This window comes from Grammomys surdaster, unplaced genomic scaffold, assembly GCF_004785775.1.
Source record: "Grammomys surdaster isolate TR1022 unplaced genomic scaffold, NIH_TR_1.0 125801, whole genome shotgun sequence".
Lineage (NCBI taxonomy): Eukaryota > Metazoa > Chordata > Mammalia > Rodentia > Muridae > Grammomys > Grammomys surdaster.
In genome coordinates this window covers 4031921-4055062 of record NW_021620632.1, presented here as the reverse complement: position 1 = coordinate 4055062, position 23142 = coordinate 4031921, and the positions used below count along the sequence as shown (strand labels likewise).

Below are 23142 nucleotides of genomic sequence, written 5' to 3'. Positions count from 1 at the left end.
GCTTTGTTTTCTGCTATGATGGACTAAACCTAACAGCTCACTGAAAGCCTGGCTTCTCCTAGTAGCTTTTCCACAGGGTGGTTTATCTAGGAAAATAAATTAGCTAGAACAAATAACAACAACATGGTGTAAAAGTTAACCTTGAGTGACAACTTGACTGGATTTAGAATTACCTCTGGGTGTTTCTGGAAGGATGTTGCCAGAAAGAGTTAACTGAAGCTCGTAAAGCATGCCAGTGGAGAAGAACTAAACCATTTTGTCATAATTATGATCACAGGAAAGCACATGTATTGTTCACCTTATGCACATCCACTCTTTCAATACAATTTCAAACCGCGGCCTTGAATCACTTGAATGGTGTTGTGAGAAATTCAGTGGGGAAAAAAAATCCTGACAGGGTAAAGAAGCAGCGACCGAAGGGGCGTAGCAAAATCATAGCAGTCCTGGAATCTCTAAAAGGTGCCTCTTGGCTTCAGAAGGTCCCTGAGAAACAGAGAAACACACAACAGCCATGCCACCAAGACGTGCCAAGTTTTCTTTGGTTACCTGTTCCTTAATTTTCAAATCACCCCAATCTACCTCTAGACAGTGTCATGACCGACCCCTGTACTCCCTAGGTGCTCTGCTCAGGTGTCCAACCACATCACCTTCAGCCTATACTCAACTACCCCTTTAGTAATTCCTATCTCCTAATTAGTGTGGGGTTGTCAGGCCCAATTCAGAGCAATCTGTTTCCTGGGGATTCCTCTGCTTGGTTTTCAAACTAAGAGGTAGAGGAAGGCTCAAGGCGATGTGGGTTAATTTCTAGCATTCTTCCCAGCATACTCATGGAGTGCTCCCCGCATACCCTAAAAGGTACTATTCTCATCGAGTGTAAAAGATGTTTTCTTACCCATTCACAATTATAGGATATTTCCGTTTCCACTATCGCATATATCATAAGTACTCATATAACTAGCCCATACCTTTCAACTTTGAAGGAACAGAGACTGACTCTTAATTTTGGCCATGGTGTCTGATCTTCTCCCCATTGTAGAAACGCACCTGATTCACTATCCTAGAAGTATCCATTAAAGAACCAGCACTCAAGCCAAGCCAAGAGTCTTCTGGAATCCTGGAGAAGACCCACGTCACGCTCAGGCCTTAAAGGGAGAGAGATGCTTTAAAGGAAGTGGGTTTTATTCTCACCGGACAGAAAATAACCCCCAACTGGGAACAAAGTTTTGTCCTAGCTGGCTTCGCTTTCAGTGGAGGGCCACGCAATCCGGGGGAACCAGACTTACTAGTACTAGTAGGCTAAGGCTGCTTACCAGAGGGGATGTGAGGAAAAAGGTTGGAGATGGTGAACGGTGGGTACCTGCCTTGAGTGGGTGGACCAGTTGAAACGGGAAGCTCTAAGCCGGTTAGGTATGGAGCTGAGGGGTCAAGAGGGAAGGGAGCCTAGAGACTCCCAGGAACCCGCCAGGCCTGGGGTCTCTAGGAATGCTGATAGGGTAGAAGAGCCAGGAGTTCCAGAAGATGTAGCTGTGGTGAGGGCCCCTGAGGAGGCCCCAAGGAGGGTGGAGGAGCCTGGAGTCTCCTCGGATGTGCTCTTATCAAATGTCCCAGAGAGGCCAAGAAGGGTGGGAAAGCCTAGAGTCTCCAGGTATTTGAACATTGGGAAAGTCTCTGAGGAGGACCAGGTTTCAGAAAGCCCAGAGGAGAGAAGAGAAACAGTGGAGATAACAACGCAAATCCGGGAGTCTGAAACTGGGGAGGAATCTGGGTTGTCTGGAGAGATCAGTGAGAAGGAGATCTTTGAGGGCAGTGCACCAGAAAGACCAAAGAAGAAATGGAAGCATCGCCAGCACGACCTGGAGGAGCAGGACTGGCAGCAGGATCAAGGAAGGGATGCAGGCCAGCCTAGCCAGGACCAGGAGGAGTACATGGAAGGGACAGAGGGGACAGTACAGCAATATCGTTCAAGAATAGTGAAGCACAAGAGCTCAGCTGCCGGTCTACTGGGCCGCCGCAAGAGTCAGGGCAAGTACCGCCTGGAGAGGAAGCCCAGTCTGCGGAACCGCCCCGAGTCTTCAGCTCAGGGCACCTCCTCCTTGGCACCTCGCCCGTCCATGGCGCCTCGCCGGTCCATGGCGCCTCGCCCATCTCTAGCGTTAGGCTCGGCCCAAGTTCATCGCCCGTCCTTTGCTCTTCGCTCTCCCCAGGCTCCCCGGGTGTCCCTAGCGCCTCGAGTGTCTCTGGGGCCCCAGGTGGCTCTGGGTCTGGAGTCGCACCCTTCGGGCACCTTGTTGAACGAGAGCTCCAGCTGGTTACTGGAGCCAGAACTGAAAACCAGGCGGCAGACCATCCGATTCAGCCTCCTCCCCAAGTCATCTCGCCGCCTGTCACAGCGGTCCGCTGGCCCCTGTGTCAGTGCTTTCAACGAGCTGGCAAAGCTGGGCGACCCCGACCTGCTGGAGATGGTGGAGCAGGAAGGTAGGACCACAGGCCGGTGCTAAGCAGGCGCGGGTTTCTGGGGGACGTTGGCAGCTGTAGGTTTTCTGTCCCGGGAAAGTTCTTAGTGTAGTGAGTCCCGCGCTGCGCCATCCCTGCCAGGCAGGCGGTGGGAGACATTCTGCGTCCTGCAATGTCCCTTGATGCATCTGAGCTCCAGGGACCTGCAACCTGTGACTCCCTAAGATCTCCAGGCATCTGTCTCAAACAACACTGACCCCGAGTAATTGGCCTAGTGTGGGTGCCTGGCTCGGGAATTCTGCTCCTAAAATGTGGCTCTTTCCAAGGATAGCTTGTAGGTGGCGATCCTCCAGTTAGGAGCTGGCCCTGAGGTCTTCCTGTCAGCTCTTTACAGACCTTCAGATATATTTTGATGTGGTGATTATGGGATGGACAGACACTAGGGTCTAACAGCTCTTGGGAACACCGTTTACGGTGTGTGTGTGTGTGTGTGTAAAATACAGCTTTTAACTGATGCCTTCTGTTGAGAACACTATAGTCAGTTTTTACTAAGATTTGACTGACCTATTCTGTATTCTGTCTACTTAACTTACATAGTTTAGTTAATACATTTTCCCTAAACATTATATATATATATATATATATATATATATATGTATGTATAGTTTGAGAACTGAAAGAGGGGAGAGTAAGATTTTTCACTTTGTAGTCCAGACAAACTTTGAATTCAAGGCAGAATTTCTGTCATGGTCTGAGCATTGGGGTTAGAGGCATGAGCTCTATTAAAATAAAAAATCATTAGAAGAATCAAGTGTAGTCTTACTATTCAGCCTTAAAGGGACCAAGAAATGTTATTGTTTTCCCCCACGCACCCTTTATTTTTCTTTTTGACACAGAGCCTCACTCTGTAGACCAGGCTGGCCTCAAACACACAGAGATCTTCCTGCCTCTGCCTCCCAAGTGTTGAAATTCACAGTTGGGGCCGCCATCATGCTGCATTCTCTATTCCCTTTTAAAAGCAGCTTTTTATTGAAACACATATGCATCCCATGAAAGTAAGCAGCTAAGTGTAAAGTGATTGGTTTCTGTGTATTTAGAAAGTTTGTGACCATCTTCCTCATGTCAGTTAATGGTCCTCTGTGTAGCCATTCTAGCCACAGGCAGCCATACCTCTTGTCTCTGTAGATTTCCTTAGCTCAGATACTCAACGATTAGAGCCATGTGCTCTGTTGGAACTGGCTTCTGTCTTGGCGTGCTGTGAAGTTCAATCACATATTACACCATTCCTTTTTCTTTGACATGTATTTCCTTGTGGAGGAATGCCACACCCATCTATTTGTTAACCCCTGGACATAAAGCACATTTCACCCCTTATACTACTAGGAACAGTACAGAAATGAGCATTCATTTGAAAGTTATTGTTTAAACATTGGTTTTCATTTTTCTATCACAGAAGGTCTGAGGAACACATAGTCACTCTGCATTGAATATTTTACAAAGTGGCCTCAGTGTTTTCTAAGTGTTTGCCCAGTTTTTGATCCCATTGATGGCTTCTATTTCTTCTTTTAAGAAAAAATATGAAACAAAAATACATATGATGTGATATTTTTCTGGGTAATAAAGAATATTTCATTGCATTCACATGAATCTCAAGTATTGCAGTTTTTCAGGCATTTGCATCTCAGTGCAATTTAGCCTCATGGTGGGCCGACTGACTAGAAGCTATTTGACTACTAACCCTTTGGCATGAGGACATGTGTAGCTTCTTGCTCCCAGGAATTTCAGAACATTCTTGAAACTAATCTCTTTTCACAGCAAATACCATTTTGATATATGCTTGCTCATGTAATCACTGATATTCCTCTGATTTGGATGTCAGTGGGAGAAATTTATATTGATGGAAAGTCTGGTGTCTACATCCCGTCCATATCTCTGGACCTGAAAACACGACCCTCCAGAAAGCAGGGACCTGGCAGCAGAGATCCCTGGATAACTTTTGATTTTCTAGATGTAAAATTAGAATGCCCCCCACCCGATTTGCTGTATTGATATGACTGCCCATTTGTTATAGTTGTTTTTCTATTGCTACAAAGAGACACCACAACCGAGGTAATTTATACAAGAAAATATTTATTGGAGTTTAAAGTTCTGGGAGGTTAGAGTCCATGGCTGTCAGAGCAGGAATCATCACTGGAGCAGGAGCTGAGACCTCACATTCTGATCCACAGGCATGATGCAGAGAGAGGGGGAAGAGGAAGGAGAGAACTAAATGGACATGGTGTGGTCTTTTGAAACCTCAGAGTTCAGGCCCATTGACATACTTCTCCCAACAAGGCCATATGTCTTAATCCCTTCCAAACAGTTCCACCAAACTTTGGACCAAGTATTCAAGTCTATGAATCTGCAGGGGCCATTCTTATCCAAACTACCACACTGTTGTTTATGTGTCTGTTACTGCTGTTGACAAGCTAGCACAGGAGGGGTGGGGGAGGAAGTAGATTAAAAGTTTGTCATTGGAAATGAAAGTTTAAAAGTTGAATGTAAAGTCATACTTTTAGCGCTATATTAAACAGTATATCTAATCAAACCACCTGCCCCTTAGTCATGAGAATATTTGAGTCCTCATGCAGTGGTTAGTTCTTCTTAACGGGCATATACTCTAAATCTCTTGTTAGGTGATTTCAAGAGTCTGGGTGGTAGAGCTTCCTCCTGTAAGCCAGGACACAGTACAAAGATGAGAGCATTAACCTATCTGTGGCCTGATATTAACCAAAACATTATTTATGGTGCCACATGGCTGTGTTCTATTTTGTGATGCCGGTAAGAGTGGAATGAGAGATGACCTCTTGGCAAACACAGGGACTATTTTGGGCACAAGTTTTGCAAGAGAGCATGTTCTTGGTAGGGTGGTTGCCATGAAAACTTGTAGCTCATTCTGTGCTGGCTTTCGCTTGTAGCATATAAATGATGCTTCTCTTTGGTGGTTAGTACCACCCTTCATTTCTCTGGTTTCTCATCTACACCAAGTCTCCAGTGGTGGAGGAATCCCAGAGGGCTCATTTGGAGCCTGCTCCAAGTTTGGCCACCTCGGGCCCTATGGTTTTGGTTTTGTTTGTTTGTTTGTTTGTTTTGGTGGGGGGAGTTGTTTGTTTTGTTTTGTTTTGTTTGCTTATTTTGTTTATTTTACATCTTTTAAAAAAATTTTTGTTTATTTTTAAAAGTTTTTTGAAAATTTTGTAAATTTTACCTTATGGGTGAGTGCTTTGCCTGTTTGTATGTGTACCACATGCATACATGATACCCTCAGTAACCAGAAGAGGTCATTGTATCCCCTGGTACCGACATTAGAGTTGATTTTCAACTTCCATGTGAATGCTGGGAATGGAACCTGATCCTCTCCAAGAGCAGTATGTGCTCTCCTGCTGACCCATCTCTCCAGCCCCTTATTTTTATCTTTATTCATGTGCCTATGTATCTGCCATGTGTGTGCAGGTGCCTGTAGAGGCCAGAAGAGGGTCATGGATTCCTTGGTGCTGGAATAACAAGCAATAATAAGCATGATAACCTGCCTGATCTGGGTGCTGGGAAGAGAGCCTTGGTCTCCTGGAAGAGCACTGTTTACTCTGAACCCCTGAACCCTCATTCTAGCCCCTGTCCTCTTGTTGTTACATAAGTTAGTCTGAGATGTATGTAACATTTGTATGTAAGATAGGTATTGAGCTGTGTGTTTGTGTGTGTGTGTGTGTGTGTGTGTGTGTGTGTGTGTTAGATAAGGGAAAGAAACCTATCCTTCTCAATATTTCTACTCAGAAGATTCAACACAGAGAAAAGTACTCATGAGGTAGGTAGTCTGGGGCAAGGCTAGAAAGGAGAATTGAACTGCCACCATGTGCAGGATCAGCTAAGCTGATCGAGGTGACAGTTCATCCTAGGGAAGGAAAGACCCAAGATTAAAGGTGAAAGTATGAGAGTGGTGAAAGTATGAGAGTGACAGCAAGGCTCCCGGTGGCTAGGAGACTTCTAGTATCTTTTGTTATAACCTTCAAATCTGTTGTGTCAAGTTCAGATTAGAATTTTAATGTGTTTATTTCTGCCTCGTTTTCTGTTAAACAAAGCAAAAGAAGCAGGTGAAGGAAGGTTTCCTGTTTAGAGTACTCACCTTTCTTTTCTTAAAAATGGAATCCTAAAATGCTCTGTGGAACTTGTTTAAGGATGTGTTGCTTGACAGCTGTGTGATAGGGATCCATTGGCATATTGCATTGTTCTTTGTTGTATTTATGACCTGGTGCAGGGACTTGAGAGATAAATGCATATCTCTGACAGTCTTGAGTCCAACTTCTTTGTCATATGCTTGTTAAATGATTTTCTGTTGCTTTTATGAAATGTCTAATAGTGGTATTATATGAATAAGAGAATAGTATTCAGCTCATGAGTTTGGAGCTGAAAACTGACACATGTGCAGCTTGGGTGCTTTATGGCTATGTCACATGTGATGGTAACTGATATTATTGCAGAAATATATGGGACAGGATATTTTTTTGGTAAGACACAATGCCAGAAAGACTTCGGGGCATGATGCTCTCTTTCTCTGACAGTTTGTTCTGCTATGGAATGACCCTCTAGATTTAAAACAACTATTTTTAGAATTAAATATAACTATTTAGAATTAAAATAACTTCCAGACGTGATGCCTGAAATGGCCCAGTTAAGTGTGACTAGGCTCTTACCTTTCCCTCTCAATATGGCCACACTGAGAGCCAGACGTCCAGCATGTGAAACTCTGAAATTCACGCTCAAGCTATATCCAAAACATAACACAATGTCAGGTTAAAATAATCAGACTTTATTTCACTCACAAATCAAATGAGAACTGCTTTGGGGGACATTGTTGAATTTTGAGCTACATATTGAAGCAATATTTTCTGGAAAACCCCTGCAGTATGAATGTGTATGTTATATGCCTTTCAAAGGACTTTTGATTTCTGTTCTCCTCTTTTGCATGAAAAAGTCCATACTCAGGAAATCTAAATGACACAGTCATCGTTGTTAATTTTCATGATGTGCTTGTAAGTGTGTAAGTTAAGTGTTTTTAAGAGCACCTCCTATACTTCTCAGTGTATTTTAAAGTTGAAATCATTAGAGATTAAGAATCAATTCCGCATGTAACAATCTTCAGTCACAGCAATTTGCTGTGAATGTGTGTACAAATGACTAAACACTTGACCATCATAAAGATATCTGGGTGCTTGGAGAGTGAATTTGTGTGCTTTAAAAGTGATAGTTCTCTGGACAATACAGAGAGTAATACGATCTCACACACTAAGAGAGAAAATAAGTAAATGTACGTGGTTCCCACCAGACGATCTTTTGGAAGGATTTGACTCTGGCTTGATGACTACGTTGATCAGAGTTACATTTGTTTCCTAGTGACTGAGATTATGTTTTTTTATGATCATCAGTTTTTTAGAGAGAAACGTAACAGTCTTTGGAGGCTGATTTGGACAGATTAATTCCTGGTATTTTTTTTCTTTGAATTTTGTTGGTTTGTTTAACTCCTGTTTCTTCCCTGTGTAGACTTTGAATAAGACCAGTCAGCATGATAGATTGCTTTTCTTATTTCTTCTAGGCTTAACAGCCAAAGAAATAGAGTATGCTCTCCAACAGAATGAGGTAAGTCGAATGTCTGTGCTTCACGATATACATAAAGTACAAAGATTAATTCAAGTTTAGCACCTTAGACCTTTAGCTACCCTCAGACTCTACATATCCACTGTTAAATCCACTGTCCTTTCTGTTCTCTGATTTGGTCATCTTCTAATATGAGACAAATTCCATGCCTCACTTACTATTGCATATAACATGAAGTGTCTACTGCAGTAGGCAACTAATGCTACTCAAATTGACCCGGTGGCAGTGTCATGTGTTCTTTGCTAACTTCCCCAATGTTCTGACTTCCCGAGTAAAAGATGCACACACACACACACACACACACACACACACACACACACACACACACAGCCTTCTATTTTAATATGTCTTAAACAGCTCAATGGTTGGCCATTCCCAAACTTCCACATTGCTAACACCCCCTCCATACTCTTATTACTTATTAAAATCTGTATTTCATCTTAACTACCCTAGACTCAACTGAGGAGAGGGAGCTGAGCAGCTCTTCCCCAGCTCTTACATGATTAGTATGCTCTCTCTTCTGCAGCTCTCAAGCCTGGATCTTATTCCTTCCCCAGCATGGCAGTTTACCTCCTTCTTCTCTCTTGGTCCTCTTGCCGGCAAATCCTAAAGTCCTGCCTCTGTCTTCCTGCCCTGCCATTGGCCACCAGCAACTTTATTGCCAATCATAACTAACTAGGGGCAGGAACCCTAGTGTCTTACATGTGTATTACCATGCAATTTTGAGAACTCAAATAACATAATGCAAGCATTAGACTAAATCCACAATATTACCCCCTTTTTGTTCATTAAAAGGACCTTCTCTCTCAGGTATACAACTAACATAGTTATAACAGTTACGTGAACTATAAGATATGATATACACTAATAATGTCCAGTCCATATATTTTGTCAATTTAGCTACATTATTCTAACACCTATCCTAACTTAAAGCGTTTACAATTCTATACCTTAATTGTGTTTTGATTTTAACTTGGATTGAGAAAACCATCCTTTCAAATCTGTATCATCTTCCTCAATGCTAAACAACTTAAGTTTGATTATGAGATTATAACTAGTCTTTAACCCCATCAGAGATCTGAGAATGAATTAAATATGACCTGAATATATAAGAAGCACAAGACCATAGCTTCCAAAATGTAAACAATTTGCAGAGACAGCTGACTACCTGGACAGCTCCTATTCCTCAAAACATTGGAGCATCTATCCTGAGCATTCTGCCCTGGAACCATCTGACAGACCTTAAGTGAAAAAGGAACTATTAAGGACTAGCTTACTCTGTCTTGGTAGAGCCAAGCAGTCAACTATCCCACATCATGCATCCTTTCCTGGACAGTACATTTTTGTCTATAGATGAATTAGGGCAATTCTTGCCCAATGGCTACCTTGCCATAACTGAAGCAACTCTATATGGAAGTTGTGATGCTCAGTATCTTCTATAAAACATGAAGTGGATGCTGTCAGGAGCAGACATGTCTCTTGGTTAAAATCTAATAATAATGAAATGATTATAAATGTCATATTTCATGGATTTCTGATGTTTGTGAAAACTATCTATCCATATAAATTATATCTCAGCTGTTAAACCTTGACTATTCTTAGTTATATCTATTTGAAATAATATTTAAATCATTTTATTATAATTAAATCAGAATCTAATATAACCATGAGTTTACTATCTGGCCCTTAACTTGTATCACTTAATCATCCTAAACAGTTTGTAATAGCAGCTATAGAAGGACTGGATTCTAAAATGAGTTGCATGGGCACAATGCCTATCTAAGAGTAACAATATTAATTTCAAATTTTGTATCACTACATAAATCTTTATACCAGTGAAAACCTTAAACCTGTATCAATATATAAATTCTGTACCAAAGTAAGAAATTATTCAATTTTACATCAAATATGAAGATTTCTACCAATAAAATATTATGGCTATACAGTGCTTTAAGAATAATTTTAGTAATCTATCCTATATATCTAATGTTTTATAATATTACTCTCTCCACCTTTTCACCTTCAACCTCCTTCCTTTTACCTAGGAAAAAACAGGATAGAGAAGAGGGGGAAAGAAAGACAGAAATCTCCAAGTCTGAGCTCTTTATGTAGTTTCCTCCCTGTTCAAAATTATGACCATCTCCAAATTATCCCTTAAAATAACAATTTATCTGTAATTTATAATATAACCATAACCAGACACTCTGACCCAAGGAATCGGGGTGATGAGTAGCTATGGCTTCTTCTTGCTGAATTGGGGAAATGAATTATTTCTTAAGGGGTGGTGAGGAGGGGTAGGAAAATTGGAAAGAATGGTTAGACTTAAGAAGGCTAGATTTCACATCTGTTATCTAGTCTCTGTATGGTTAGAAGGCTCAGGGCTTGACTAAAGTTCTGATTGGATCTGTCTAAAAAGCTGAATGAACTGAGTTCATCAGGAATCAGCAGCTATTCCTAAAGCTGTTCTAGAATCAAGTCTTTTGAAACAGCATCAGGAGGCAAGAAGTAGAACAGCAGGTCATTTCAGCATTCCCATAGATGAATCTTGTCAGAGCTGCACATTCTTCAGTATATGAATCTTACAACCAAAATTTTAGTACTATTAAGATAGTCATATAAATTGTACAAAGTACAAAGATCAGCTAAGGATGAGATTTTTTTTGCTCCTTGTTTGAGCAGGTGAAAGACAGCTGTCTTTTTTATGGTTTAATTTGATCAATAATCAATTGTAATAAATCTTTATTCATGCCATGTGACGGATGGCACAATGAATCTTAAGGATCCCGTAACCAACAAGAGTTATTGTCTAAATTTAGCTGAAGTTTTTTCTAAACACATTTTTATGTCTAATTAATTTAAATTGCTGATTCCATGTGGAGGAATCAGTAAATCCTGTTACCTGTCCTGTTTGATCTTCTCAAATATTTCTTTTCTGTCTTTAGCCAAGATCTTCAGGGGGTCTTCCCTATCATATCTGAATTCATATTACTTAGAAACAGATCCAAAACCTTTTCTTCTTTCCTATTAACGTAAATACAGAGCCTTTCCCAAAATAGCATGTCCTTTTTCCAGCAACCAAAATCATCAAAAATATAGATTGATTCAAATTAGCAGCCTCCTTCATCTTTAGGCCTGTTCTATTTTGTCCTCTCTCCCAGAGGATCTTTAATATCATAACCACCAAACTTATAACCACACATATTTTGATAATTAAAACAATTCAAAGCAATTACAGCAATTTAAACAATTATTATTATCCATTGAGACAGTGCTCCTTCACTATCTCCTGCCTTGTTCTTACATGATTAAATCTTAATAGTGATATCAAGGCCTACATTTCTCCTATCTGTCTGAGATGAGATCAAAAGGCTTCAACTTATTTATTCGTCTATGTATACTCAAATTTTGCCTTCTGTGGAGATTAATATTTGTGTGTGTGTGTATCACCTTTCTCTTTATAAGAGTTAATTAATATAAGGCAATCTAAATTATTGTTATTATCCATTAAGACAGTGCTCCTTCACTATCCTCTCTCTGCCTTGCTCTTACATGATTAATTTTTCATAGTGAGACCAAATCCTGAATTTATTTATTCATCTATGCATCCTTAAATTCTGCCTTCTGTGGAGATTACTATTTCTGTGTGTGTGTGTGTGTGTATGTGTGTGTGTGTGTGTATGAATATATACATTCCTTTCTCTTTATATAACTTGAATTAACAGCCCTTCCTATGTATTTAACTTCAGTTAGATTTCCTTCAACTTACCTATTTCCAGGCTATTAATTTGTCATACCAGGCTAAGCAGTCCCAGAATTTCCATGGAGCTTACAGTCAAAGAACCCAGTTACCTGCCCTGGCATAGACCTTTTAAAATTTCCTTTAAAGCATTTTTCTTTCTATCTTTAAAAACAATTAAATCAATTTTCATTCGTTTTCCCTTCTGTCCTTAAAACAATGCAAGCTCCTTTATTCCAATCTCATTCAGGCCTGTTCTCTTCAGCCTACTTTATCTCAGCAGGAACTCTCTCAGCATCTGTGGCTCAAGCCTTCTGCAGCAACCCAGAACACTAGAGAGCATCTAGCTAAATCCTTAATCCACCACCCAAGTCCCTGGGTTGGCCTGACTGTGTCCTAGTCTCAAACCTCAAACTCCAGAATTATGCATGCCAATTCAGCACACTTTTTGTCCTAGTTCCAAACCTGTGCAGCTTAGGGAGGAACCACAGGGCTCCACTCAGCTCAGCTTGGCTGAGAAACCAATTTGCTCCACTTCCTAAACTTACAGTATGTAATGTGTTTTTTATTTGAGAATTTCCAATTAATTTTTAATAGTGAGTTCAAGCCTAACAAATTGAATGCCATTTGTTGCAGTAGGCAATTAATACTACTTAATATCCTTGGTGGCAGCATACTTTCTTTATTACCCACCGCAATGTTCTGAGTTCCTGAATGAAAGACACACACACACACACACACACACACACACACAGAGAGAGAGAGAGAGAGAGAGAGAGAGAGAGAGAGAGAGAGAGAGAGAGAGAGAGAGAGTTCTATTTTAACATCCCTTAAACAGCTCAATGGTTGGGCCATTCCCAAACTTCCACATTGCTAATGCCTCCCCTCCGATACTCCTGAGTTATTACTTACTAAAATCTATATTCCAATTTTGCTATCCTAGACCCAACTGGGGAGAGGAGGCTGAGCAGCTCTTACATGGTTGGTATGCTCTCTTCTGCAGCTCTTAAGCCTGGATTTTATTTCTTTCCCAGCATGGCAATATTTCTCCTTCTTTCTGGGTCTTGTTGCCCCCAAATCCTAAAGTCCCACCTCTATCTCACTGCCCAGTCATTGGCTGCTGGCAACTTTATTTATCAGTTAGAAACAACTGGGGACAGGGACCCTCAATGTCTTACATATGGATTCTCATGCAATTTTGGGAACCAAATAACATAATGCGAGTGTTAGACCAAATCCACAAGTCTCACTCAAGAAAACCCACACTTTGTGAATTGCTTGATTTAAGAATCCCACAATTCTAAAATTACTTTAATAACTAAGTTTTTAAACAGAGAGGAACAAGGAAATATGGTCTTATTGAAAAGCAAACATAAGTTTGAATTGATCTTGAGGTTCCCTGTACAATAACTTCAGATGTGCTAGGATTCAATCTGCAAGACAATAACTGTCAGCCAATCACAGTAGGGACGTGTAATGCTGGTTTGTGTATGACATCTGTTTATATAATGGTTGTTTATATGGAATATGTTCTTATCAAGGGCTATATATGGTTCAAGTGACTGAAGAGCGATGAAAATTGCTAAACAAACAACTATATCAAATATAGTTGGTCTCTGTATCTGAAAATTCCAAATTTGTGTAATCAATCAACAGCAATTTGGAGGGAGGAAATGTGACATTGTCCTACAAAAAGCAGCATGTTATATACTTCAAATCCACATGTTGGAATTACACAAAGCCAGAAGAGTACTAGTGTTGCGAATGTTTGGAGCAGTCAATCTCTATGGTGACCTGTGGATTCTGTGAATGAATAAGGCTACATGTTGTTAGATCCATCCACTTACACTGCTGTTCCCCTTTGTACTACTTTACTTAATTGCTCAGTAGCTGGGCTCTGTGAAGGAGACACACAACATATGAAAGGCATGCCTCTGTTGAGGGAACCATAGGCTTGACCATAATACGAATTCTTATGCATGACAGGTCTTTGACAAAGGAAACAATGAAATATTCAGCAAAGAGTTTTAAAACAAGAGAAAGAAAGAAATTACATCAGTTTATGGTTCAAGGAGAAGACATAAGTGTAGGTTTGAAGGCCCAGTCAGAACAAACATATCTTTTTCCCAAGGTGAGAGGGTCAAGTTCCCTGCCGGGTTCCCTTGACAACATTACTATCAGTCATTCCATAGTTAGCACAAACAAGCTTTGTGCATGATGGTAGAGTGCAAGTGTAACAGAGCTCTGGGTCAAAGAAAGACAAATTAAGTTCCTTTAATGTTTACATGGTGAAAATGTAGCTTCACTATTTATTTTTATTTTTTTTTACAGTTTTTAAAAAGTTCCTTTTGTTTCAATTGAAGTGTGTGTGTGTTTTTGTGTGTGTGTGTGTGTGTGTGTGTGGTGTGTGTGTGTGTGTGTGTTCAGGTGCTCATGGAGACCAGAAAAAGTGTAGGAATTACAGGTGGTGCTCAGAACCAAAGTCAGGACATCCAAAAGAACAACATTCACTCGTAACCTCAGAGACCTCTCTCTCTCTCTCTCTCTCTCTCTCTCTCTCTCTCTCTCTCTCTCTCTCTCTCTCTCTGTCATATATTTGTGCAGACTGGTATTTCGGACTTATCTGATAGGTTAGTTTTATTTGACACTTTGTTGAGCAAGTTTGATTCCTAAGTGTAACTTAAGTTGGTTGAAGTAGTTTGAATATACCTATGGTCAAGGACCACCTTCGTCATCACTACTAAGAAGGCAGCGAGGTTAGAGTCGCCTGTCACATTCCACTGTGTAAACTCTTCTGCCTAAAATTATGTTCTGGAAAGCTCCTGAAGTATCCATAATTCATGATTACCATTTCTCAAGACTGATTTGCCCAAAACCAACGTGTCATAGTAGGATGGTGGATGTGACATTCCCTAAAGAAGATAACTGAGTGTCCTGTATGATATGGACCTCAGATCATTTTTTTTTAATCCTGGGGCCACTCCTGATACCATCCCCAGAAATTCAGAAAATGGGCAGGTGAGACCTCGGGAGCCAGTTCTGTAGTGTGTGGGTCACTGAATAATCAGTGGATTGGAAACCCATGTCCAGGAAAGAAGACATGCTTCTTTAATTGCTAGTGGTTTGTGTGTAATCTATATATGAATTTTCCTTCCATTATGCATTTGTAAAGAATGATATGTCATCTTCAAAGCTACATATTTTAGTAATTTCAAGCCAATGCCAAGAAGCATGAACTATCTAGTCAGTGATGTCTATTCTACATTGGTCCTGTTCAGAGTCCTTAAAATATCAGATATCCTGGTCACTTTACTGTAGTGTAGAAGTTTTTAACCATTTTACCTGTTGCAGATGGTTCTATGACTTTCTCTATAATTCCCTCTCTGTCTCTTTTCTTCCTCTTCTCTATCTCTCCCTCTTTTTTTTCTTCCCACCCCCCACATGCACAGATACATACACACACGCATGCATGTATACATATATACATGCAACTTCAAGTACCATTTCATATGGGTAAATGGAGTTCAGGTTTCTTGATTTCATGGTGTAGCATTCTAAAGAAAGAACCTTGCTGTTCTTGGTTTGGAGATGTAAATGACATGATTGTTCTACTTGAGCCAGCCATTACAGTACTGTATCTCCCCTCCTTTACCTTGCCTTTTGCTATTGACAGACCCTGAGCTGCAAAGAGACCACCTTCCTCATCCCTGAAGACACACAACCACTGGTAAGCAGCAAGCAGTATTTTTCGTCTTAGACAAGCAGACACAAGTGTCCTTCCATGGCCAGAACTGGGGATACTATCACTTAAATTTCAGGTCCTTGAGTTTGGTATCTGAGAATGTATTACTTTTGAAAAAAAATTATCTATTTAAGAAAAATATTACATAAGACATGGTGGTAAGAATGACATGTGGAGGGTATCAGTTTGCAATTTAAAGAATTCCCAGTTTTGTAGAGGCTTCATCAAAATTTCTGTGTGCTTATGAGGAGGATCCTAGACTTGAACCATCAACCTTCTTACTCCATTAGAGTATGCTTCACTATGAATTCATGCTGAAGAATAATCATAATTTAGACTTTAAAATTAAGCCTGGATCCAATTCAGTACTTATTAAACTTAAATTTTATTAAGTGTTGTTTTTTTCATTTGCTCAGTAAATAATGTTGCTGTTTAGAAAGACAGGAAATGGAGTTCCGGTGTCTGTGTTTTCTGCTGACATTTGTCTTTGAGGGTCCTTAGTTGTGGTTAGCAGCCAAGTCTACTCTATGTCTGTTGGTTCACGCAACAACCAACTCTGAATATCTTTCTCATATCCAGTGACCTCTAAGGTTGATGCTGGCCATTTTACTGTATAAAATGCACCTCAGTTGTAAAATTCCTAATATGTTGTTTCTCATGACTCAAATTGGAGATGGAGAAAACAGAATGTGTCACTTGCTTTGCATCATATCCTGGGCCAATTATGAAGCTTTAGCCTTGATTATTTGGCTTAAAGTACTAGTCTTTGAGTCAGTAATCAGTGTGCATACAAGGACTACGAATTGTGTTTAATCTTAAAAGCAGATGATAGTAATTTTTTTGTTGTCAATAACAGTGCCAGAGATTGAATCCATGGGGCATTTAGACAAGTGTTCTACCATTAAGGTACATTCCCCCTTCCCTGGAATTTACCTGTGGGAGACCTTTTCCTTCTTCTCCCTCTCCCTTCCTCTGCATTAACTCAAAGATGTTTATTTTATGTCTTGTTATAAACTCACTAGTACTTTATTCAATTGCATTAGAGAATGTTTTAGTGAAGTTTCTATAAGTTGAACACACCCCATTGTTGTGTTCTCTTTTACTTTAATATTTTTTTATTTTTGATACTACAGGATACTGCAAGCTCATCTTGTACATTTTCTGCTTAAACCCTAGAATGAATCAATTCTCTAAAGAACTTTTGTTTTCAATACAACCAATTATCACATAGTTAACTCTGTATTAGTTAACATCCTTTTAAACATATGCAAAATAGAATAATTTGAAGAGCACTTGTACAGAGTGCCATAAATGTGGGAAAGTCTCGATGTACACAAGTATACCAGCCTTGAATCCAGTACTGTCCATGGAACTAGAAGATGGGAGAGAGGGGTATTGTTTCTTGAACCCAAAAGGAGAAAATCAAGTACATAAGACATCTTGAGCTTAAACACAGGAAGGTGAGCAGCAGGCTTCGAGAAAAGTATTCTGGGTTTTGACTGGAGTATCATTGGTCTTATTTTATCTTTCTAAAATAGCTGTAAAAAAATGTCTTTTAATTTCAGTGCCCCTTTGTTTTTCTTTTACATATGCTTATATTTTCTTGCATCAATGTAAGGGACAACTTTTCTGCTTTTATTCTGCAAAGTAGTATTTAGTTGTGTTTATTCTATGACCCATCTGGAGTCAACTTTCATCACCTCAAGAGAACCTGAGGTTCACCATGCCACCCCTAACTATTTTCATGTCTCTTAGTGAATCTGTAGTCAATCCAGGAAAACATCTATGAATAACAGTAATTCTCAGATCTCACCAAAGATCAGGAAAATCAAAGTACAGAGGGAAATAACTTTAGACCAACAGAAGAATGTAGTTTAAGCAATGGCTGATATCCTCCATGCACCTATGAATTAACAGCAGTTACTCCTCTAACTACACACATCAATGCTCATTACATCTGCGAATAGCAATTTCACATGGTCTGAGTTAGGGTATCTATTGCTGGAATGAACCACCAGGACCCAAAAGAAAGTTAAAGAGGAAAGGATGTATTCGACTTTCACAGCACTGTTCATCATCAAAGGAAATAAGGACAAGAGCTCATACAGGGCAGGGATCTGGAGGCAGGAGCTGACGCAGAGGCTATGGAGAGGTCCTACTTACTGGCTTGCTCAGCCTGTTTTCTTATAGAATGCTGGACTACCAGCCCAGAAGTGGCATCACCCACAATGGGTCCTCATCTATCAGTCACTAATTAAAAAAATACTTTATAGGCTTACCTACAGCCTGATCTTAGGGAGATGTTTTCTCAGTTGAGGTTCCCTCCCTAAAGATAACACTATAGCTTGTGTCAACTTGACATAATAAAACTAGCCTGTACACACACAAAAGCCATCACTAGCTGCTCAGACCTTTCCAGTGTTGAAGCAAACTCTTATGTGAATTGCTGAGTTACTTTAATAATAATTTATGTGATTAGTTACCCTTTCGTTTTTATCAAATATGAGCAAGGCAGGCCTTTGGATGCCATGGGTTTGATTTTTTTTTCTTAAATTTTTGTCTTATAGTATAGAGGATTAAATAGAGGAGCTTCTGCCTGCTAAGCAAACGCTTAACCAGAGATCTCTCAGATATTTTTTTAAACTTGCTGATAACTCCAGGTCACTTCCTCAGTGTCTTAAATGATACCATGTTAATAACATGTTGAAGACAATTCATTATTTCAGTACTTGAATGATATTTTCTTCCCCAACCCCAACCCCCTGGTATTTGAGGAAGTCATGGAATATTTAAAATTAAGCCCTGTGCAAGCTTTTTTCTTTCTTGCCCTTTTGTAGACAAAGTCTTGCTATGTGTCCTGGGCTGGTTTGGAATACTGAATCTTCCTGTCTCAGCCCTGCTGGGATTATGGCTGTGTATCAGCATGCCATGCTGCTATGCAAATTTCCCATACTATCAATCACCCATAGTGATAATCTTGGGGTTTGCTATGTTTCTTGATAGAAGCATGTTTAACAGAGTGCTTTACTTTGCATTTCTGTTATTATTGAATTTTGTTCACCATTTCTTTTCTCCCTCATCTAAATTCCAAACATATGTTAAATGTTGTCTTTATAAAGGAGTTGTAAGATGAAGACTTTTTCCTTTTCATCCTTTTTCTTCCCAGTTTTTTACATCCTTCACAATTGGTTCCTCTGCTAGACAACTTTCAATGCTGAATGCACATACTGAAGGTCCATGCTGTACCAGGGATAGCATTGACAGTCCTTAAAGGGTGAAAGGATTCACTGGGACAAATATAAATAGAAGTGGAAAGTTTATCAGGTTCCCTGAAGCACAGCAGCAGTGGGTAAGATGTTAGAGAAACTCACCGGACACAGGCCCTCTTAGGACAAGCAACTACAACGGCATTCAGCCTGTTCTAATGTCATAGTGATTTGGAATAATTAATGCTGGGCTTATTGTGTTTAGCAACAGCCTGGTGTTAAGGCAATGCCAGTAGTTCTCTGAGTTAGAAACGTCTCAGTGCCAATACCTGCTCTAGTCTAACATCCACACCATGAAGCCAGGGATAGCTATGATAAAACTCTTTCTGGTAGGTGGTGGTCATACTTTAAGGAAGCAAATCCCTCCTCTGAGGGAACAACAGTCTTGCTCTGAGGCTGAAATGTCTCAACATAGTCATCTACCACACAGCATAGCTTATTCATTCATGGATCTTTGTATTGGAATCTTGAACCCTGAGCAGGATTTGATGACTCTTTATCGGTTGCTTCACAGCCTGAGAAGCGATTAAATTTGTTCCTGAGGAGGCGTCTTATGGTAAAACAGCAATGGCTGCTCATGCTTATGCCTGAGTGTATCCTAACAGCTTGAGTGTTTTTTTGTACCATGAATGTTATCCACACTGGGAGGTTTGATCACTAATTCCAAGGTCCCAGGCAGCTGACGTTTAATGATAGTGATTCTCATTCTTTTTCATTTGATGAGCCTATTTGCTAAAAACATGCGTGCAAACATATTTACACAAGACAATGTAAAATAGCTTCAGAAGTTCATGAACCACTAGGAATGAAAGCCATAGTAAGCTAGATGCCGCCCGTGTATTGCTTTGTAGTAACCAGGCTTCTCTAAGGACAAATATACAAACAGATATATACACATATACATGTACATATACTTATGCATCATATACACTACATACATAGACATCATATACATATACATGTGTGTTTTTATATCACAATTTAAGTAAAAATCAAAACAAAGTATATTTTAATAACATTCAGTTGTCTGTACCAAAAACGAATGGATTTTTCTGCGCCATTTAGCGCAAATAAATTTTTAAGAATCTAGAAACTTAGGGCTGGAAAGATGGCTCAATATTAAGAGAACTGATTGCTCTTCCAGAGGACCTAGTTTGATCTCAGCAGCACATGGTGGCTCACAACCATCTGTAACTCCAGTCCTAAAGGAATCCTAGGGTTAGCTTTTGTGGACAATATGAATTATCCTAAAAACACTAATGATTTCTTTTAAAGGTTCTATAGTACAAAACATGGTTGACACAGAATTGGAGAAGCATGGCTGTTATTTTCTTTTCTGATTTTCTCCTTTGATTACATGCAGGCTAATTATGTCTCTCTAGCCAATAGGCTTCTTCCATATGCATTTCAGTAGATTTTATCAAATATGTTAATTTTGTAATGATGTACAGTAATGCCAGTGGTTATTTTATTTATTTTCCCTTTATAAAAACTGATTTATAGTCTAAGTTTAGCAACAGACTTTTCTCAGGCTTTTTATAATCCTTTATAAAAGGGAGAAGATTGTGGGTCTTTGTTGAGTTGCAGTACTCTGACAGTTAGTCTGATCTCCCTAGATATTTTCATTTCTGTTTACATTTCTCCACTTTTCTCCTCACATGCCTTGAAAGCCTCTTCCTCCCCCAACTATAGTAGCCAGGAACCCAGAGATAAATATCATTACTATGTTGACAGACCAAAGATCTCACACAAGGTTTCTGTCTTGTTTGTGGCTGAGCACCGCCTGTCCCTTTCAAAGGGATGCTCAGCTGGGCTGGCAAATGCACATCATCACAGGAACTGCAGAAGATGCAGGTGTACCTGCTGGGAAGAATCAAGTGATCTAGCTCCCAGCCACCAGTTACAGGAAGCAGTAGTGGCATCATGAACCAACCATTGCATGATGCTGAACCTCACACAGGGCTGTTATAAATACAAAGTATTACACCTTTCATATCAGTAGTGAGGAATACAATATCAAATGTGAAATCTCTTTTCCCCTGCAATGCTCAGTGGTTTTTGCTGATTTGTTTATTTTGTTTTGTTTTGGTGCCACAAAAGGAAAAGAATTCACGAATGCCATGTAAAAGTTGAACTTGTAATTTTGATTATTATACTGAGAAAATCCATACAACTATAAAGAAAACATGGGTTGTAGCTCACTTGAGATACTGATGACAGACATTTGTAGGACTTAGCCATGGTGTTGTCAGCTGGCCAGCTACTTGTTTCTGATTTTTTTTTTTTTTTTTTGCCATCTGTAACCACTAACAGTTTATGTCCATACAGAGAAACTCCATTAGTTGGTGTGCAACTAATTATGCCTTGGAAGAAATGTGTAATAATGTAGTATACTAATTGGTGCTGTGTTTAATTAATACCACAGCTTTCTTCCTGAGTGTGCATTTTTAGTTTTAATGTATAAGCATATTCATCTTATGCTTTGACATAACTTCAGCATTTGTAGGAAAGCATGTGGTTAATGTGTTTAAGCATGCAATCACTTTGTCTCTTTCAGCCCTTTCTGAGTATATAACATTTAATCCTCTGTGGAATTTTACTTTATAAGGGGGCCTAATTTCTGTTATGACTTGTGTTGACTTTCTGTGTTAAGTGTGGGGAAAAAAATGAAGCGGATGCCTAATTACAGCTAATTTTCTTTGTGTTTCTGCCCTTTGAGAATAAAAGGTGATGTGAAATCATGTCATGCATGTGTGTCTTCTGCAGTTCCAAAGGAGTGAACACAGCAAAGACTCAATTTTCTTCAGAGATGGAATCCGGCAGATCGACTTTGTCCTGTCCTATGTGGCAGATGTGAAGAAGGATGGAGAGCTGAAGGCAGTGAGTGCTGATTTGGGAGGTGTGGGGACATAACAAGGTAACAAGATAATGCTATAGACAGAGCTAAATGAAAGCATACTGAGCACTAAGCCTAATAATTAACATTTGTTTTCTGAATGCTTTGTAGATGACAGTGACAAACCCTGTCTCCTCCCCTGCGATTTACTCTTTTGTTCCCTTTACTTCCTTCTCCAACTTCTCTTCCCACACGACAGATATCTATTTCATACTCTGCTTTAGAGGTCAAGTGTGATCCCACACATAGAAGGTTTGGATCTGTTACAGTGGCTTCCAGTCTTCCTAATCCTGAGTCCCTTTAATACAATGCCTCCGATTGTGGCATTTCCCCAACCATAAAATCATTTTGTTACTACTTCCTAACTGCAATTGTGCTGCTGTTATGATCCGTAATGTAAATATGTAATATCCAGCATATCTGATATGGGACCCCCTTAGAGGTTTCAACCCACAAGATGAGAAGCAATGATCTGGTGCATGCCGTTGGCATCTTCAACAGGTATGGCAAATCAATCTAGTGAAAAGTAGTCTTTGTACTGAGCTCTAACCCTGACTCCCCCGCTCACTAATTTCTCACTTTATTCTTTTTTGCTTTATTTCCTCTAAGACCACAAGGTAGGTTCACATTCTGTGCTCAGGGGCTCAGAATGCAGGGAACGTATGAGGAGTGCTCAGTAAGTAGCCACTGTTTGAAATGATGAACAGGTGAGATCTACACGTGTAAGGATTTATGTGTGTGCACATGTGTGCAGATATTTGTTTACATGCTGAAATGTTACACAGATAAAGTAACTTGAAAACTGTATTATCTTTAAAGCTGAACTTCCTTAGTGTGTGTCTTTCCACCTTGTTCCAGTAACCATCCACTAACACCTCTAAATTCATAGACAGCAGCCATCTTTGTATCTTTTAATATCTTCTATGGATGCTGCCCCCACACCAGACCCTTCCTCGAGGATTTTGGTTATAACGTTCACCTTCCTTCTCAGGAGGGGCAGTACAGGCTGAGTACACTGCTGACTTGACTCTTCCTTTCATGTTTCTAAAATGTCTGAGTTTAGAATATTGTCAAATTGGCCTTGTCATTCATTCCACCACAGTTTTTCTTTGTTTCTGACACTGTTAGCACTGGCTCACCATCTCATCACTCTCTCTTCCACTGCTGCTTTCTGATGACCCATGAACACAGCACATGTGAAAGTGCTCAAATCTTTCTTGTGCATACCCTTTTAAAAAAAAAAAATCACACACAGACCAGAAAAGAAGCATATATTATATTGCCATAATTTTTTCCTTCCTTATTTTCTTCCCCCTTCCTTCCTTCTTCCCTCCCTCACTCTTTCTCTCCCTCCCTCCCT

At 39.9% G+C, this 23142-nt stretch overlaps 1 protein-coding gene across 1 annotated transcript in view; it reads left to right on the top strand.

Moving 5' to 3' along the window:
- Positions 1 to 1409: 1409 nt before the first annotated feature.
- Ano5 (anoctamin 5) overlaps positions 1410 to 23142 on the top strand; it is a 77008-nt gene continuing 55275 nt past the window's right edge. Inside the window, exons 1-5 of the mRNA XM_028789212.1 lie at positions 1410 to 2475; positions 8081 to 8124; positions 15552 to 15605; positions 19401 to 19442; positions 21653 to 21766. Coding sequence (XP_028645045.1) covers positions 1410 to 2475; positions 8081 to 8124; positions 15552 to 15605; positions 19401 to 19442; positions 21653 to 21766 — 1320 coding nt within the window. The remainder of the gene's footprint in view (positions 2476 to 8080; positions 8125 to 15551; positions 15606 to 19400; positions 19443 to 21652; positions 21767 to 23142) is intronic.